This window comes from Marmota marmota, unplaced genomic scaffold (assembly GCF_001458135.2).
Source record: "Marmota marmota marmota unplaced genomic scaffold, marMar, whole genome shotgun sequence".
Taxonomy (NCBI): domain Eukaryota; kingdom Metazoa; phylum Chordata; class Mammalia; order Rodentia; family Sciuridae; genus Marmota; species Marmota marmota.
The window spans coordinates 88,666,169-88,683,012 of record NW_026000026.1 but is presented as its reverse complement, the minus strand read 5'-3'; the positions used below and the strand labels follow the sequence as shown (position 1 = coordinate 88,683,012).

The window sequence follows — 16,844 nt, the reverse complement described above, 5'->3', positions numbered from 1 at the left end:
TAAGGGTGCTTTGTAACTAATGATCAAGGAACTTGATCAAGGAACTTTCATTCAATACTAAGTTTGCAATTTCACATTTATTTATTATGATTATTTGGACACCATCCACCTTACCCCCTGTCAGATAGGGGGTAAGCCTTGGGAGAGCAAGACCACTTTTATTTGGCTAAATATTGTATCCTCAACATCATGCTTGTACTTTGTAGAGGATAACATTTTTATATGAAAAGATAATTCAGAAATATACAGCATAAGCTTTGATCTTAAAATAGCTCAAAAAAGATAGTGGATTTTCCAGTTTCTATTATTCTGTAGTTAGTTTTGTCTTTTTAGCCACATTATCAAAAATGATATTACATTTTTTTCAAATCTTCTTAAGCCATATCACATTATTTCTTTGCACAGATTCATTACTCCTTAAATTGGCCCTTCTTAGCATTCAGTTTTTAGTGCAGGTCCACAGATTTATTGCACCATCATCTGTAAAGCCCTGTGAAACCCTAGCAGATATCTGTTTAAATTCCATGACTGGTACAGTTTTTACCAAGACAGGGTAGACACATCTTGGGAATAGTGTCACATGCAAAAAAAAAAAAAAAGGTGGTGGGGGGGGGGAAGGGGGTGCAGGGTGCAGTGGCAGTGGGCTCTTCAGAAGCACCACCTGATTTGTATTTTTCAGATGGTCATTATCCTTCTTATATCTGTTTACTGGATGACTTTTTAAAAAGGGTTCTTTGCTAACCTTACTATGGCTCATTTCGTGAAATGGTGAGCAAATGCTAGGACGTATGTCCATTTTTAAAGACTGAAACTGCAAAGCCTCTGTGAACTAGTAGGTTTGAGTCCCAGAGGACAGTGACACTGGAGCCCACTTACTGCAGTGAGGAGGTATTGATTTTTCTCTCTCCTTGTTCTTAGCAGCACCTCTGAAGTAGGTATGGTTTGAAGCATCTTTCATGGTGAAGAAAGGAAAAACTGTTGTGGTGAACTTTGTCACCCCCCAAATCAGACATTTCAAATCAAACTAGATGGAATGAGAAAGGGGTTTTAAAGGACTCTCGTAAACCTTCTGACTTGGTTCAGTACCCTGACTTTTGTGACAGGGAGGTTCCCTACAGTTTATAGCGACATTGATAGACAATGGGGAAAGGTGTGTGTGTGTGTGTGTGTGTGTGTGTGTGTGTGTGTTTCACATTTTGAAAAGAGGATAAAAGGATCAAACTGGTGAAAACAACACAGCTTTGTGCAGTGATCGTGTAAGGTTAGCAAAGTGGTCTTGTCCAAGTTTTCAACAAGATGTTCTGTTCCTGTTATAATTGGCTGCTGGGTAGGTTTGGACCTAACTAGAATGCCAACGTTCGATTTCACCGTGTCCTCGGTGGAGATGTGTCACCGTTTATGCTCGCCTTAGTGACAATTTTCTAAAATGGAAGCTCGTGGGAAATCATTACAGTGTTTATATGTCTCCCTCGTTGGATGGCGTTATCCTGTGATATTTTACCAGTGTTTTCTGCTGTATGATGGCATCTTGTGAAGGTTAAGGCAGAACAAGTCCCTCTGTAATTTAGTGACTACATTTTATGCACTGAAGAAGAAAAGATAACTGACAATTAAGTATTTGGGATGTCACAGAAAGAACATGTGCAACTAATCAATGGTATCCTTTGGGAACATGATTTTATAAAGCTGATAAGGTAGAAAAATCAGGATTTTGTGATTTGTGTTACATGATGATAATTGTACCTTTTCAATAAAAAAGACATTTCTCTTGGAGTAAACACTGAGCTTGCAGGGGCTCTGGAAGCAATGATGTTGTTTTTCTTCCCCATGCAGGCAACTTTTTTGTTAATCCTTTTGTAGATTATGAGATTTTTTTTCTTATTATTTACTTTTTCAAGTGATATTTCTGAAGGATCATCTGGTCTGTTTTAAGGGAAATGGCTTATTCGTACAAAAGTGAATAACCCTGTATAAAGAAAAAGAATGTTAAATAAATCGAAGGAATAAACTAGGTACTTGGAGGAACAAGTAGGGGACTTGAGAGAGCAGATTGTTTTCAAGCACTTTAAAAACATCAATTCATCAACANTATATATATATATATATATATATATATATATATATATATATATTGTTTTGCTTCTTAGAAACTATACTCAATTACCCAGTTTTAGTATTTATCAGTTGGATATAGTACTATCAAAGTCTGTCACATAAGATATCATATATTTATTACAGTTCTTTGATTTAACCTCATTTTTTATGCCTTCTAAATTATCTGATTTTTAGTCTAAATATATTCCTATAAATTGCTTGGAAATTTCTTTCTGTTAATCCCATAGCATCTCCCATCTGCATGTGTATTAAGTGCCCATAGTATTTAGATGTTCTTTGAAACCTCCTCTCCCCATTCATGTGTCACTTTTGCTAGTTGTATTGCACAGGCTTAGAGGTAGACTTCTTCCCTGTTGGTTGGGACATACTTTGTTCTTGCTTCAACAGCTTTGAACATGCTGAAGAACCAGGGGTCACCTCCTTAACAGAATGGTTAGCCAACTTAAAGATCATTTTCCTCTTGGCCCTCCATGCCTCATTCCACTAGTCCAGTAGTACCCACTATTGGGTGACCTCACTGAGTCTGAGTTTCTTCCTAAATATACTCTTATTTTTCCCTGTTTGGGGACTTGAGCATATTACACTAAAGTGGAGGAGAAGATGATTCAGCTCATTTGACACCTTGTGGAAGCAGCACTTCTTGGTGATCTACCACTTGAGACCCACAGCACTTGTCCACATATAGTCACTCTGTCCTGCCTCTGAGTAATTAATTCTGCCTCTTGTAGTATTTTACTCAGTGCTTACAGTACGATTTATTTCCCGCTTTTTCTCCAACATCTCATGTTCATTTTTATTTCTGATGTCTTACTCTGTGATTTCGTTGTTGGGCCACGAGTACCAAGACTCAAGCAGCACAGTCATTAGGTAATGGGTTAGACAGCCCTGGACCCAGGACCCTTCACTGCCCCACAAAACAAAATGCCCCTCTCCTGACAGGTGTGGGAGACTAGTGTACCCTGGCCCAGCATCAAGAGAGTTTAACATCATTTTCCATAATATTTTTTTCAAGTTTGGGAACCCTTCCTACTGATGATTCTTTCATTTCTTAGTTGTATGTAGAAGATTCAAAAGCCACAAATATAAACTACTTTCTAGAACTGGTGAAGTAGTAGATTTTGATCTATCAGAAAGAATCCTTTGCCACGATAGTCTCACTACGAGACAAATATTTTCAAATGCATCCCAGGGTTGGAAACCTTAATGAGTTCTAATAGCCAGGCAGCCACACTCCAGCAGGGTTCTAATTGACAGAGTAGAAAACGGCAGCAGGAAGGCCAGTGTGTCTTTGGGGAGCTGGCATACAGCACAGGACCGGCTGGGTGTCAGGCGCCCAGCCAAATAAGTGCACCCAGCAGTGTGGTGCCACAGTTGAGCTAGAAGCAGGTGTCCATCGATGGGCTGCCAGTGGTCCGAGAGCCTCCTCCTCTGAAAGCACCATTATAAATGTCTGTGTATTTTTAAAAAAATTATAGTAGATGGATATAATACCTTTATTTTATTTTTATGTGGTGCTGAGGATCGAACCCAGTGCCTCACACGTGCTAGGCAAACACTCCACCAGTTGAGCTATAGCCACAGTCCTGTCTGTGTATTTTTTTTTAATCAAGCAAACTGTTCAACTTTTATCCAGTTTTCAAAAATATCCATGAATCATAGAAGGCTAAGAATCCCTTTTTACTAGATGGACAATAACCTGAACTTCCAAAATGGATAAAATATGTGGTTGGGCATTGATTCAACAAAATGCTCAAAGGAAAGAGAATTAACACCTCTTGAATGCTAATTGTATACCAGAGACTCTTGGAGACCTTTCCCTTTAAGGTAACACAGGAAGAATTTGAACCCAAGTCTTGCTCTAAAGCCCACATGCTTCATATACTGCACTACTCTGTAAAGAATGAAAACGACTAACCATTGAAGATTAGTCAAAAATAAAGATAAGCAATCTTAAACAATGGGGAAATGTGATTTGTTGTTCAAAAATGTGACTTAAAAAAAAAAATTAAGAGCTTATTCGTGGAATAGAGATAGGTGATCCAAACCAGATGAGGGTCTCAAGTTCATGGGATGATCCAGGGTGCAGCCTTGAGAAGGGGCAACTCCTCCCCAGCAAAAGCGTCTCAAGAAATGAAGACAATGTCAGTGGAACAGTTTTGAGGCCCCACTTCACTGTTCAGTCTCTCCTGAGTGAGATCATGTGTTTATGAACAGAAAGATTTGGTTGAACTAATTTAATTCCTCTTTTGCATCTCTGTACTAATTAATGACAGTTGTTTCACTTGTACATTTTATATTAAATTAGGTAAATTCTGCTATATTACCCTTCATCTCTGTTTGGACTTAAGTATTAATTCTTTTCATACAAGCTCTCTTAACAGAGTTAAGAAAATATTCCTGCCCACATAACTGATTGCTTAACTAGCCCCCTCCCCTTCCAGGACTTCCTTCTTTTTGACTGTAAATCCTAAGAACATTTTGGTCATTGTTTTCTGGGAAATATTAATTGGCAATATTCAGGGAACAAAAATAAATACAAGTTTCTGGAGTTTTCTGTATCCTTTTTTTGCCAGTCTATGTTACCTAAAACAATGTGATCATCTATTTGGAGAACTCTGGGGAGGCTGAGCAGGATTAATTCCTGTCCCTGTGTTGCAGTGTAAACAGCTTTTTGCCTGTCTTTTGTCATTAATGATCATGCTGTAGATGTAGCCAGTGCATTGTAAGCCAATCTGTCAAGGCAAATAAACAATTCACCTTGTTAAAATTCCCTAAATCTTACATTAATAAAACCAAAGTAACCCCCTGAACACTCAAGAGATGTCTTCCTCCATACTGCGGTGATGGATGACATGTCTAAAGATCCTGGAAATTAAGTAGTTCAGGTCATTAAAAGTGTCCCACACTTGTTATTGATTTAATTTATTTTAAAAAGGTGGGGGTGGAGATAAGAATGTGATACCCCCGTTTTTTTTTTTAATCTGAAAGCTACCACTTGTATAGATAATTAAAGCTATTGCCCCAGTGAACAGCTCTGTGTTTGTTACAACATTAAGCTTTATTATTTAAATAGGTTTTATATGTCCTCTGAAACAGACAGATCACTAACAACTTGATAACCATTGCAACTTGTATCCTGGCAAAAATTCCTTGGAGTTTCATATGTGTGATAATTCCCCGAGCTTCTGAGTACCAGGCACTGAAATAATGACCTCTGGGCATCCCCAAAATCCCCCTGGGTAGGTAAAAATTTAGACGAAGGTCAAATGATTTGGAGGAAATTAATTGCAAGAGCAATGGGATCATGCTTCTGGACAGAGGTTTATTTTTTTTTTATTTCTTAACTTTCCATTTTTTTGTATTTTTATAATCAGGGAAAGAATATTATAAATAAATATGCGATACATACACAGATATTTACATATATATATATATATATGTATATATATATATATATATACACACACACATACATGGGAAGACATTTAAGTATTTTGACTCTATTATTAAACTCAAGTTTGAAATTGTGTGTGTGTGTGTGTGTGTGTGTGTGTGCGTGCGTATACTTGTTCATCACTAGGTTTCTCCACCAGCCCACACTCCTTTGAAACCATAGAAGTCACTTGTGTCCCAGTCTCTTATGCGAGAGATGCCCAGGAAATATTTCATAAATAAAGTAGAATTTCCACTTTTCTTCTCTTTTATTCTTTAAGCTTCTATGGCTACCACAGACTGTGTGAGAAATAGTGACAGCGCCTACCCTTTGACAGTGCTGGCTCTCCAGATGAGCCAGCCCTCTCTAGAACTGAACAGCAAGAGGGTTGGGCACTAGTAACTCAGTCTAGCAGGACTGGCAACTGATATAGTCCCTCACTTCATCTATGTGTCCTGAACTGGGCAACAATTCCAAAGCCTTATGAGAAATGGGACAACTTAATATGTAAATTATGAATAAAAATCAAGATATTATGAAGAATTGTATATATGTAAGATACACAGAATTTGACCTGACTTTTTTCTTTTGCTGTGTATCTTATTCATTATCTTACCTGGTTGTTCCTGATTAGCTGTGTGGATGATATTTCAACATCAATTTTCACTGGTCTTTAAACAACATGTGATTATTGGGAAAAAATTTCCCCATGATAAGTTATAAAAAAGGACTCTTACCAATAGTTATTTTAATTTCAGAAGTTATTATATTTTCTGTTTCCTTCCATAATTTTTTAGGGAAAAATGGAGGGGAGTTCACAATTTTGAATTCAGTTCACACACTCTTGAAAGATTTTTAAAAAAAAAACCATAAATATGAAAATGCACTGTATAGTTGTCCATCAGAGTTCTCCTTTAAATTGCATAATTCAAACCTCTGAATACTGACATGCTTATGCCATTATGCCAGCTATTTAACAGAGCTCTTTAAATGATAGAACTCTATAGATTTTTTTCTCAATGTATACACTGATATACACTTAGCGGGTAAAGTTGTTACTGACCCTTTAAATGGAGCTCTCCACATAGCAATAAATGTCAGTTGATCCTAGTGCAGAACAGGTGATAGCTGAGGGTTTTGACTAAATCTTCCAGTTAGAAAAACTATTTACAGTATTCCTAAATAGTAGTGGTCTCTTGTGGGGAGATTATATATATATATATATATATATATATATATACACACACACACACACACACACACACACACACATATATATACACACACACACACACACACATCAGACCACTTATCACTCAGTAGGGAATATTTAATGACATATCTTGGTGGGATTATTGATGTGCTTAAGAGTTTGAAATATTCACTCCAGATTAGAATCTCCATGAAGCCAGGGACAATATGTAGCAGCTTTCCCACTACCTTGTCCCTTGATCGACATCTGAAGCATAGGAGGGGCTCTGTGAATGCCAGCTGAATGAATAAATTACAGCATTTGTCAGCGCTACATAGCACATGTGTCAGCCTGAATTCTTGGTGGGCAAAATGGGGACCACTCTTCCTATTGATTGTGAGAAATGTTGCTGGTAAGGACTTTGATGGACGGTTATGACTTTTTGATATAGTTCCTTTGATTGATTGCCTAGCAAACTTCACTTCAGTTTCTAATTCTGTTTTCTGCTTCCACAGGCTGTCATTTTAGAAAATGAAGAACTTCCCAAACTCTTTCTTGATTTCCTAAATGTGAGACACTTGCCCTCTCTACCAAAGGCAGAAAGTTGTGGGTAAGAACTGTTGTGTACATACCAGATGTATATTTTAAGTTACTCTTCAGTAATTCATTGGCCTAACAAATATCCCAGATTGGTGCCCAAGAAGACTGGCTTTACCCAATCTTTTGATTGGGACAGCACTTGCTCGCCCCCTGCTTGTAGTCAGAGGAATTCCCTCCAAGTCCCCATCTTGCTGCCAAATGGCCAAGGCTTACGAACTTATGTTTAGATTTAAGGAATTGACCTTTTAAATTATGCTGTTGCATAGAGGGATGGTACATGATGGGAATTATGAATCTAGGTGGTCCATTTAGGGACAGTTTATTAACTTTTAGATGCTTGAACCAAGCCCATATCCACCTGGTGTGCATCTTCATATCATTTTAAAGCTCTAAAGACATTCGTGTGATCCGTAATTTTACAGTTGTGCAAACACAAATGCAGGAATTAAGTGTCTTTCCCAAGATCTCGCTCTGTACTGGTAGAGCCCAGGCCTTCCAGCTCGAGCCCTTTTTCTCTACTGTTCTTTCTTCACTGCTGCCTCTCCCTTGGGAATTTCTAATGGCTGGGTTGCAGACCCTAGTCCGTGTCCCCAAAGGAACGAGAGGCTTGATATCACCAGCAGTTTAGAAAGGCTGCAGAATTAATTCTGAAACAAGCCACTTGCCCTGCTGTGGACACATGAATGGGGCCAAGCTAACCTCAGAAGGCCGTCAGAACAAATACATTTACAGAGAAATGAGTCAGCAGGGAAAGGGTTTTGCCCATTTTTCACTGCCTCCAGGCCCACCTGAAAGGAGCCACACCAATTGCATGATGATAAAGCTCCCACACCCCAAGTGTTGTTAAGCCCCAGCCATCTGCTGGTGGGAGCTGCACACACCTGTCATAGCTCCTCACCAGAAATGCTTCCTCAGGGCCCCTTGCCACTTGCCCCAGCACCAGAACTATAACCACACGTATCAAATAACCTGTCATTGGTGTGTTCAGTTCCAACCTGTGTGCCTGTGTTTACTGGAGGTTAAGTTCATATATGTGTGACATTAGCAATGACAGTCAATGAAATCTCATCATTACGTAAGCCCCAAAGTAGTAATAAAATCTTGGGATTTCATAAGTGATCTTCAGGAAAATGGAAATACAAGAATCCTCTGATCTTAGGATTCTTTTTTTTAATACTTATATTTTAGTTATAGGTGGACATAATATCTTTATTTTATATTTACCAGTGCCCCACACATACTAGGCAAGTGCTCTTCCACTGAGCCACACCCCAGCCCCTAATCTTAAGATTCTTTAGGATGAGTCATCAGCCATGCTGTGTCTCAGTATGAACTCCAAACTCACAACTTTTTTATGTCTCCCAATTTAGTGCTCTAAGAATACTGGCCATTTTTGCCTATGTTGGTATAAACACTGACCCAGCTTATTTGGTCTTTTTCTTTTTCTTTTCAAAAAAAAATTTAGATCTTTTGATGAGACAGAATCTGAAGAGTCAAGGTAAGAATTCATACTAGTCAATCAAGAGTTATTCAGGGGAAGAAAAAGACTGTGGTCTTGTTAAATGTATAATTACACATGGTATAATTGTTTAAAGTTGTGTTTTTCTTGAAAGCCTTTGTTAGTTTTAAGATTATAAATATTTGATAGGGAGTTACAGGAGTGACCAGTTATAATTAGAGTGAATGATTACGAGACCGACATTGTTTCGTACAAGTAATAAGAATACTGTTTTATCTATGACCATATTACAAGATTTTTAAGAAAATAATTTTCAGCAATGATGCATTGTGTAGATTATATATCTGCTTCTGATTCCACAAAGAAATTTTTAGCAGATGAGCACGGTGCCAGTTCATTCCCTGCGTTTGCTATTATTCACCCACATCGCAAGATACATAAACCCTGAGCCATCCCCACACAGCAGTTTGATCCCCTCAAAGCTAGTTTGTAGTGTTTTCTGTTTACCGTCGTCCCCTGATGCTGACATGCCTGTTCTTGACCTTTCCAGCAAACTGTCCCACCAGCCGGTGCTGCTGTTCCTCAGGGATCCATATGTCTTGCCTGCAGCCAGCGGTAATCAAACCTGTCATCTGCTAACAGCTCTTTACTGATCTGACCCTGCACCACATAAACCACGTTTTTAATACAGGTCTAACAGAGTGACATTGGTCCAGGGCTTAATAATCTGCCAATAAACCAGTGCTCTTGGTGTAAGAGACATTTAGAATTTTAATTGGGGCCGGCCTTTTAGGAGGAAATGTAATTTTTCTTTCTTTCTTAGAAGGCTATTTTGAATTAGAACAAGAAGGGGCAAGGAGGAAAGATATTTATTGTCTCTATTTTTTTTTGGGGGGGTGGTATTATTTGGGCATCTGCTTGTTTTTATCCAGATGCAATGGGTGGTTCGAATTCAATACTGTCACCCCTTTTAAAACTGTTTTCCAAAAGAGCTGCATGCGTGCGTGCATGCATGTGTGTGTATTGCAAGGGTAGCTCTATTCCCATTTAGATTGAAGCATCTTTGGTGGTTGAATATATATTTTTTAAAGTTATCATTTTGAATGAAATTAATTGATTTAAGTATAACAGTAATCAACCTTTTAGCCTGAGTCCTTTCTCTATACTACAAAATTCAAATTCCCCGGAGTCCCTCTCAAAGTGTTCTCTTACACAGGTCCCTATGAGTACCTTCTGAGACATTAACTCGTTTTTTTCTTAGCAACCTTACAAAATAGGCAGGACAGGTAGTATCATTGGCCCTACCAGAAAACCAGAACTCAGGAAAGTCCCGACTTGCCCAGTCTCAGGGGGTTGAAGGATGTATTCCTTGTTGTCTGAGTTTGCCTTCTGCACTTTTTTGCATAAAGTGAATTTTCAGCCATTGTTTCTGACAGTCACAAGATAGCACACCAACTAGATAGCACTAGATAAATGATCTATTGAAAGCAGCCCTTGTTTCTGACAAGAAAACCTTATCACCAGCAAGAGAAAGGGGACCACTGTCTGTAGCAAGGGAGCCCATCCTCAGATCACCCGCTTGGCTGTCAGCCGAAGGAAAGGTGGCCAGAACATAGCCCTGCTCTGTTGAGTGACCCCTCAGCACCTTGATCAGATCTGCCTTTGATGTAAAGACTAGTCTCACAATGGTTTTTTGTTGTTGTTTACAAAATATTTTCAGTGAGGAATAATTGCTTCTCTTAAGTTCTTCATGTTTAACAAATATGCATGTTATATTAGTAGATGTTATGTTAAATGTTATATTTAGCAAATATTCTTTTTTTATGTTTTTAGTTGTAGATGGACACAATACCTTTATTTTATTTATTTATTTTTACGTGTTGTTGAGGATCCAGTGCCTCACACATGCTAGGCAAGCACCCTGCCACTGAGCTCCAGCAAATATTCTTAATGCAACCTAGTCTAGATTAAAGAGGGAGTGTTTTGTAAAATATTATTATCTTAAAAATAACCACATAAGTATTTTTTGTAGATATTGTTCTTGTTCACATATTGCATGAATCTGACCTAGATTCCTGCATAAATATAGAGAGTGGAGTGATCACTGAGAAAAAGAATAGCCAGGATATAATGGAAGAAGGAAGCTACTTTATGACCCTTTCATTATTAAACAGCACCTACTATATGCTGTACACCTGACTAGACAACCAAAAACAGGAAGAACCTTCTGGAAGAGTAAATGGAAATAATAGGTCTAGTGGTTAGATGGAACCAGGTATAGGAGGACCAGTCATCACATCTATTTTCTTGGATTTTGTCCAACCTAGTTTCATAAATTAGATTCCTGTTACCTTAGAAAGTGTCATACTAATGACATGTTCTTGCAAATCTTTACTTAACTTGAAGAGAAACTTTACTTTGCATCACATTCTTATATTACGATGCCTCTTAGCAAGATGTTGAGTTTATTCCAGAGCATGCTGAATATGAAAATATCTTTGGAGATAACTGACCCTCAAAAAGCCAGAGGAGTGTCTGTTTTTAAAGTTCAGATATTTGAACGTTATCTTCTCCATAACATGCTAATAGCTTTCAACATCAGAAGTCAAAAGAGTGCCCTGTATAATGGATTGAAAACCATAAGCCTTTTGCTCTTCATTTTGATTTTTCTAGGAAATTCAAAACAACTCTTTCCAAGGTCCCCTGTGACCTGAGTGTGGCCAAACTCTCTGGACAATTTTCATTCTTCATCTTGCTTGGCTTTTCATCAGCTTTAGATGTTTCATGTTCTTTCCATCAAACACTGTCTCCCCTCGGCTTTCTGCTTTTCTTCAGACCTCTGGCAGCTCAATGGAGGCTATACTGGGCTTCTCTTCTTACTGTGCTTTCTTTTGAATAATCTTCTCTTTGCTCGTGGCTTTGTTTACCCCATGTGTGCAACTGAGGCATGGTACTGTATTTGCATCCAACACAAACTCTGGCTATGCTTTGCAAGGCCCCTGTAGTCTGCCCTAGTCTATTGGTCTCCTGAGACCTTGTCACACACTCTGTCCCCTCCATCCTAGAAATGTTTCTGGGAATCAAATGTGCTAACCTTTCCTCCCCAGGTACCTGATGCCTCTTCCTCCTTCAGCCTTCGGGTCTGCTCACGTGCTTGTTCTCCCTCACCTCCCAGGCCTCCTGATGAACATCACAGCTTCAGGGGCCTTTGGCAGCACGCTCACTAGAGCTGCCTGCTGGAGTCCTTCCTCCACTCATTCATATTTTTTTTAAGTTCATAATAAATGTTTATTAAGTAAATGAAAACCAACAAAAATAACAACAAACCTTACCCCAAATTATATTTCTTCTCATTGCCTCTCAGTGGGAAACAAGGATTAGGACAGTTTTCTGAGTAATTTAAGCAATAATGGATATTGTATTAATACTGATGGATAAAACAAAGTACATAGACCTGTGTGTGGCACACAGTAAGTACCAGCTATTACTACATGCTCATGTACTTTCAAATTATTGGACATAAAAGTAAATAACAGTCCTGCCCATGCCATGGATCATATATGCCATTGGGGTGGCAAACAAATCACCAGACATTTTATCGTGTGTATAGTGAAGCCAAAGCCCAGAGTTTAAGTAGAGTAGAACAAATGAAAAAGAAAGAGGGCCATGGGGAAGCCCCAACTATCATATCATGGATCACGAGTTGGTAGACTTAAACTTGTTATAAAATCCCTCCATCCCATTCACTTTGGGGTATTTTGGGAAGGGTTATCAGGGACTGAACTCAGGGGCACTCAACCACTGAGCCACATCCCCAGCCCTATTTTGGTTTTATTTAGTGACAGAGTCTCACTGAGTTGCTTAGCACCTCACTTTTGCTGAGGCTGGCTTTGAACTTTGATCCTCCTGCCTCAGCCTCCCCAACCACTGGGTTTCACGCGTGTGCCACTGCCGTTCACTTTTTATCAGCACATCCCCTTTGCATCCTTGAGTAATGGTCACACACCACCTGTCCTGCCTCTCCCACCACCACCATCCACATTCACCTTCTAAGTCCCCAGTGTCTTGTACATTCTCAGCTGTGGGTAGACAGTAAGTGTAAGTAAGGCCTTAGCCTTTGCTGTTCCCTCTGGTGGGAATGCTGGCTCCTAAACACCCTGATGGCTGGCTCCTGCCACTTCATCCAGGTCTTTCCTCAGAGGGCCCCTTCACATGAAGCCCTCCCCTCTCCCCATCCCCAGCCTTGTTAGCTGCCCTGCTAGGCTTTCTTTTTGTCCTTGAGCTACTGCCTGGCATATTAATGGTGCTATAGACTACTCATAGTATTTAGTGTTGTTTTCTTGTTTTGTTTGTCTTTTTGCTGAACTTAGTTGAATCTATTTAAGCTAAATATATGTATGATGTGTCTTCATGGATCTTCAAGTAAACTTTTAGATTTGGAATGGCAGAGGATAAAGGCACATGTGCCATTTACATGTATATGTCCCATTTGGGCATATTATTTAAAATCAATCAGTAGCTCTGTTTTTGCTATTAGTATTTCTAATATTTTTATATAAGAGATACATTTTAAGATGTATTTTGTTTATTTGTTCATTTGCTTGCCTCTGCATCTAGCATGTAAGTTACATTGCATGGGCAGGGACAGTTCTTCACTTACGATCATCAGTTTCACTCCCACTCTGGTCCCCCTTCACCGTCTGGTTACACAATCCAGAAACCCAGAGTCATCCCTCACTGCTCACATCTGATCCATCACCAGGTCATTTCCTTCATTCTCTAGAATCCAGCCTCTTTTCTGTATCATGCAACCATGATCCTCCAGAAACAGAGCTGATTTCCTTGTGTCTGCTTTGAACTAGCTTCAGTTCATTCTCCGAGTGGCAGCCAGAGTCATTTTTTCAAAACACAATTTGATCCTGTCTCACTCTGCTTAAAATCCTTCAATAGCTTCTCATTATATTTCAGATAAAGGCAGAATTGCTGTCGATTCTTCCCAGGCATGACTTGGCACCCTTTGCCATCTGGCCTCCTCATGCCCGCTCCCCTTCCTGCCTGTCTTCCCTTTAGATCTCTGAACCTTCAGGCCCCCTCTTGCTGCAGACTTTCCCATCAACTTGCTCTGCCTCAAATTCCCCTGCTCGTCTTTGCCGAGAGCCTTCTCTCCCTGATGAAGCCCAGTCTCTTTGTACATGGCTCTAGGTGGTAGGCACCCTATAGAGCATTAGTCAGTAAACATTAACTATGGATTAGTAAGTAGACATTATTTCTTTGTCTCAGACCACTTAACTTTCTTACAGTTAAGTGCAGGGTTATAGCATAGTTTCTGGATATAATTATGTACAGATTGAAATTTAGAACTTAAGCATCTAAAGCATAAGACAGACTGATTTCCTCTCAAGCAACCCATTTGTGTTTCACCTGCAATGACAACTGGAATTTGGTACACCATACAGCGTGCCTCTGAGTCTCCTTTATATATCATACAGAAAAAGAAGTGGCTGATTTTTCAAGTTTGGCAGGATGGCTATTGTCAGATATTTGCCTTCTTAGGCTGGTAAGAAAGGCCCCCATCTTGCTGCTCTCTAGAAACTTGTGTAATAGAACAAGCATACTCAAAACAACTTGGACTAAAACGCTGCTGTAAACCACAATGGAAAAACTGCAGCGAAGTATTCCCAGTAGAAATCTTGGAATTCCTTCAAGTATATTGAGATTTTGTTAGAAATTGAATTGCCAGAGTAATCCATCTTCCTAGTGAGAAAACATTCAGATAAAGAGCTGGGGCCTAGCAGCATTAACCATTAGAACATCCCTTAAATCAATAAGCTACAAATCTGGCTGCACATTCCTGCAGCGTCTGGTGGTACGCGAAAGTGGCTTCCGGCCGAAGCTGCATGAATGATAGCACATCCTGAACCAGGGCAAACTGCAAGACGCTGCAGATTCCTAGGTTGTGGTGGCCTTACCTTGTTAAATTCTGCAAATGCAATTATATTTTTTTTTATGCAAATAAGAAAAGCTGTTTTCCTTTTTGTTTTTCAGATTTTCCAAATGTGGTTATTGAAGGAGTTCTCCATGGGATATTTTACCCTCATCTGCAGCCCAGGTAGAAATCCTACTTGGCTCAAAGAAGCTGAAGCAAGTTTTCAAAGTCATAGTCAAAGAAATCGATATCTACCAAATTAACCTAAACTCTATGGCATAACAGCTCTAGCTAATGGTAAAATCCACAGTCCCAGCTTAATTCAGGGCAGGGACGTTTCCATTAGAATGGTGCTTTTAAAAATAGAAACTGTACCAGGGTGGTGGTCAGGTTAAGGCCGAGTGTTTAAGAAGTAGAAGTAGCTGCCAACTTAGAAACCCATCAAAGGAGGTCGCGGTAGATTGCTGGGAGCACAGAGTGTCGCTGAAGTTACTCTCTGCTTCAGTCGCACCATTTACTAATTGAACATCATATCCTGAATCATCCTGAGACTGATCAGCTTTGGTGGATTTTTGTTCAGATCTCATGACACACTAATCTTTTCATCCTGCAATTTTCTTGGCCGGTGATTGTACATTCGGAAGTGCTGGCACCAGAAGAACGTCACAGAAACACACTGTGCTGTGAGGAAGGAACCAAACTGGAAATTAAATTTTATTGACAGTATTATGACATTTAAAAATCATGGCATTTTAATTTATACTACAGTGGAGTTATATCCTGTCCCAGAAGTGAACTTCTAACAGCAGTGCCTAAGAGGAAATGGTGTGTTAGGACTACCCTTGAAAGCCCTTTAAAAAGGTACCTTATTGGAAGTCTGTACACCCACCCATCAAGTCTCTTCTCCAGTGTTGGAAGATAATAGTGTTCCTTTGAAGACCAAATTTCATTGATGGTGGTGGTTTGGGGGCAATTGTGTATAAAAAGCACATTCTTTTAAATACTAGAACCACACTGAGCCCTACAAGATGCTTGCTGGGTAAGAGACAGATGACTGAAGCAAGAGCACATGCACAGTACTAGTCCGGGTTCACTTGGGGGGCGTGCATTCAAGTTAGTGGCATTGTCACAGGGCTTCCTGTTATTTTCCTTGTGGGTTCCTCTTCGCTGACCTCATGTAGTCAGTTAAATGTGTTTCTGATGTAACTCCACTGTATGTCGAACATTCATATTTTGAGTAGCAAAGGATAAAAGCAAATATGCTACCTGTATGTGTGTGCTGTACATGGGCATTCATCAAAAACTAATTAATAGCTAGCCTAGTTGTGGTTATTAGCTTTAATAAATTTCTGTGTGGGAGAAAAATATTCAAGATTGAAACTAATAACTACATCATGGTGTTTGATTAGGATCTAAATATGTAAATTTAAAGCCTACTGCAAACTTAAAAATGTTTTGTGGTAAATTATGTCATTACATGTTGGAAATAAGCAAAAACTAAGTAATCACGTGTCATCAACCAAAAATAACTGAATTGTCAAGTATTGGAGATATTTTTTAAATGTTTTTATGTTACTAGCTATTTTGAGTTAAATAAAAACAAAGAATAAGAAATATTCTAATTTATCTTCTGCTTCTAGCACTTTATTAGAAACAGATTGTGTCTGTCTCTACACATAAGCACATGCACACAAACAAAACTTCTCATTCACATAGGCATTTATTTCTAATCTGATAACGTATGAAATTATCTCATCTATTGTTAAGCCAATAGGCACTCATTGATGATTTACCAAGATAATAAGAGTTTTTAAAATACAGACCAAACATTATGCGCTACTCAAGAAATCTTTTTTGAGAATTAAAGTTTTTCTTAGTGATGACATTCATTTTTATATTTAAATTTTTAGTATATAATTTTAACAAGAGTCCTTACAGGAACTAGAAACCACTGTATGTCTTTTAAGCAAACAGAGCTGTATAGAGGAAACTGAATGCTTGCAGAATCTTTTGGAAGGATGAGAGGCGTGGACGACTCCTGGTGAGTGTCCAGGAACACCTTCTAGAAAGTCTGAGCAACCTTCAGCACCAACCTGCCAGGGGAGCGATAACCTGTACC

At 39.0% G+C, this 16,844-nt stretch overlaps 1 protein-coding gene across 3 annotated transcripts in view; it reads left to right on the top strand.

Moving 5' to 3' along the window:
• The window catches only part of Snx24 (sorting nexin 24), a 147,303-nt gene extending 130,952 nt beyond the window's left edge, over positions 1-16,351 (top strand). For all 3 annotated transcript variants that reach the window (XM_048811844.1, XM_015486751.2, XM_048811843.1), the window contains 4 exons: positions 7,256-7,350; positions 8,806-8,838; positions 9,350-9,414; positions 14,845-16,351. In XM_048811844.1, the coding sequence (XP_048667801.1) occupies positions 7,256-7,350; positions 8,806-8,838; positions 9,350-9,414; positions 14,845-14,912 (261 nt within the window). In that variant the 3' untranslated portion in view covers positions 14,913-16,351. The remainder of the gene's footprint in view (positions 1-7,255; positions 7,351-8,805; positions 8,839-9,349; positions 9,415-14,844) is intronic.
• The last annotated feature ends 493 nt before the right edge of the window (positions 16,352-16,844 follow it).